The sequence below is a fragment of the Rhagoletis zephyria genome, unplaced genomic scaffold (genome assembly GCF_001687245.7).
Source record: "Rhagoletis zephyria isolate East Lansing unplaced genomic scaffold, Rhagoletis_zephyria_1.1 Rzeph_scaffold_14625, whole genome shotgun sequence".
NCBI lineage: Eukaryota > Metazoa > Arthropoda > Insecta > Diptera > Tephritidae > Rhagoletis > Rhagoletis zephyria.
The window spans coordinates 9,278-12,453 of NW_016171694.1; the positions used below are offsets into that span (position 1 = coordinate 9,278).

General features: G+C 32.4%; 1 protein-coding gene across 1 annotated transcript; it reads right to left on the reverse strand.

Moving 5' to 3' along the window:
- Positions 1–156: 156 nt before the first annotated feature.
- Svip (small VCP interacting protein) lies at positions 157–1,529 on the reverse strand. The gene is made up of 3 exons (XM_017634958.1): positions 1,120–1,529; positions 876–1,046; positions 157–803 (listed from the first exon to the last, which is right to left on the reverse strand). Exons 1-3 carry the CDS (start codon positions 1,183–1,185, stop codon positions 789–791), a joined length of 252 nt encoding a protein of 83 aa, XP_017490447.1. The 5' UTR covers positions 1,186–1,529; the 3' UTR covers positions 157–788.
- Between the last annotated feature and the right edge of the window lie 1,647 nt (positions 1,530–3,176).

The following is a 3,176-nucleotide window of genomic DNA, read 5'->3' on the forward strand; positions in this document are numbered from 1 at the left end:
CTTCGTATCAGGATATATGCTTGCACAAATATAATTTAAATTAAAAAAAAAAACATTTTGTCATCCAGTTTTCATCAATATTTGTATGTATATAGGGTACTTCTTGTCATAAATCATGACTTTTTGTAATTTTAGCTGTTGTTGTTGTTGTAACAAATTAAAGATTTCTTCGTTTACAGAAGATAAGTTTTTAACTCATGCACTGCATAATTACAAAACATACTTTATTAGTTCACAGAAATTGTATAAGTATAAAATTACAAAAACACAATGCAGATATTTCTATATAATATATGAATATGTAGCTTCGATTAGTTTTTGGTATTGTTTCATAAATATTTTTTATAAGTATAACGCAACAGTCAAAAAATTTAATAACATTAAAATGTACATAGATCGCTGAAGAATGTCTTTTTATCAATGTTACATATTTTATCACAGTATAATAATACATTAGAGAGAATAACGTCAGGTACCTACATATATGATTTTGATTTTAGTAACGAGCACTATTTTACGAGAAAGATGGAAGGAGTGCCATTATTTTTTCTAACGTATTATCATTCTAGTGTTTTTACTATATTCTAATATGCATACTTATGTACATACATAAATATATAGTAGTATTAGCATATGCATAACAATTATTTTAAAAATGTGTACATACGTATATCTTTTCAAGTTAAACACTTTTGTTGCTTATAGAAATTTTAATAATTTTGAATGCTTAGAATGACACGCTTAAAAATTACATACATATCTCTTTTAAACTTCTGATCCAGTTTTCCTTAAGCGGCTTGCCACTGTAAATGTATATATATTATTGGTTTTATATGGTATTTTGTAAAATCAAATGCTTTTATTCAGGTATATACCTTTAAGTTCGGAGCACCACCACCCACTCGTGCTGCCTCCTCTTCCCTACGTTCCATTTCCTCTGTACGCTGTTGTTGGCGTCGAACACTATCGGGGTTTTTAATACCTCTCCGCTCATTTTCTTCACGACGCCGCTCCGCTGCTTCAAGCTGCTGGCGACGACGTGTTTCCTTTGGAGGGCAATTGATTTATTTGTTATTGGGTTATAGAGGTGTTAACAAATCTTTATTGAGTTGAACTTACCGGTGAAGGCATCAAATTAGATGATTCACCATTGCTTCCAAAACACGATGAACACAGAGAACCCATTTTAATGAAATGTTCGGCAAATTATGTATATTTTGGATGATTTATGAATGGTGTTGCACTTAAAAGCAATTTTTGCACCGATAAATAATTGTAATTTTTTGGATCAGCTGCTTTGTAAAATGTTGGTGGGGTGGTTGGGCGTAGATAGAACAAGAGTAAACAACTGCGTGGTATGTTCAGTTACAGAAATAATTTGTCAAAAACTACCAACAGGTGTATTTTCCGGTTCATTCTTATTGAAGATTTCTCGAGTGAGTAAAAAGTTTTATCAATAAAAGAAAAATAATTCTTTTTAATTGGATGTACGTTCTTGTTTCTTTGGCACAAAGTTCTTTGTGAAAACACTTGAAAATTTCTACTCGGCTACTATCTACTCGGTGTCTATCAGCTTGTATTTCCGGTAGCTCATTCCAATGAATCCCGTTTAGTGCATTCCAATGACTTCCGGTAGTGCATTCCACTGACATTCCAGACAGCTCGTTGACATTTCTTTTTCCCAGCTGATAAGCATAAAAAAAAAATTTCGTACAGGAATGTTATAACAAAAGAGACAAACAAAAGTGAAAAATATTTGGCTCGAATTGTTTGCACAAAATACTCAACGGTCGTGTTTATCGCGGTTGCCAGTGTAAATTTCGCACAAAAACTGCACTACAGAAAGTGGTAGAAAACAAGGGACGGGATTAAAGTATTATTAAGAGAAATTTGCAAAAAAGTGTGTAATTGTGCCCATCGAAAATCGTCAGTGGAGTTCGTGCGGATTTTATAATAAAAATGTTGAATATTCCAAATGAAAGTAAGGTGAGTAATTATGCCAAATATAAGCAGTATAATAATTACGAGCGTATTTGTATATAGAGACATACATAAAATAGTCTTGCAGGGATTTCAATCCGCTTATAACAAATTCAGAAGCACACGGGGAACATACTCCCGTAGGATCACATTTAAACAATAATTAATCATGTGAAATGGAGCATAAGTTTGAAAATATATTATGCATACCTGCATGTGTATATCTGTAAAAATTATAGGATAGTCTCCTACCATATACATAGATATTTGCACTTTAAATGAGCCGCTGTCAACTGTCGCCTGGCGTCGTCACAGCGACCTTCGAATGACCTAGAGAACGCGCGCTGGCTGCCCAATTTGGTGCATACCTACCTTCTGCTGGTCTTCCCCCTCCGCATGCTTCCTTTTCTTGGGTTTGATAATGCGCACATGGGAAATTGTTTTAACGACAAGGCTTTGTTTACATATTTAATAACAATATACATAAATACATTTGTGCAAATATACTGTTTATAATACTATTGTATTTTTCACATCCACGCACTTTGTTATTTGCACATTATCGTTATGTACTATTTTAACGTTCTTAGGTAGAATTCTGTAAACTAAATAGAATTTTATATGTATAAACCGCGCTTAAATATTTTGTTTAAACTTGCGGGTATACATATGTACATAAGTATGCACATATCTACAAGTTTAATCAATCAAAACGAAATTAACAACTGTGAGGAACTTCTTTAACACACACGCTTCAGCTTTCATTGTTTTAACAAAAAAAAACTACTATTTGATTTAGCTTTTCTTATACAATTTCTATTTATAAACAAACAATATTGTATGTATGTATATATGTACATATGTAGATGTAGGATGAGGTGAAGCGTATGATAACAAGAGCCAAATGTTTCCTGTGGACACAAATATGATTAAGAGTCGTTTGTATATGCTGGAATGGAAGAAGACGACAATAAAGAGGCAAATCTTAATTTATTCTCGAACAGAGCGAGCTGTTTCCATACATACATATGCTTCAATCGATCTACTGTGTACATATGTACGCATCGATCATTACTAGGAGATTATTTTTTAAATAATAACAAGTAATTTTTAAGCAAAAAACAAAACTGACTTCAATTCTCATATAATCATTTAAGATTATCGTTAATTTCTTCATGATCCGATGATCGGATTTA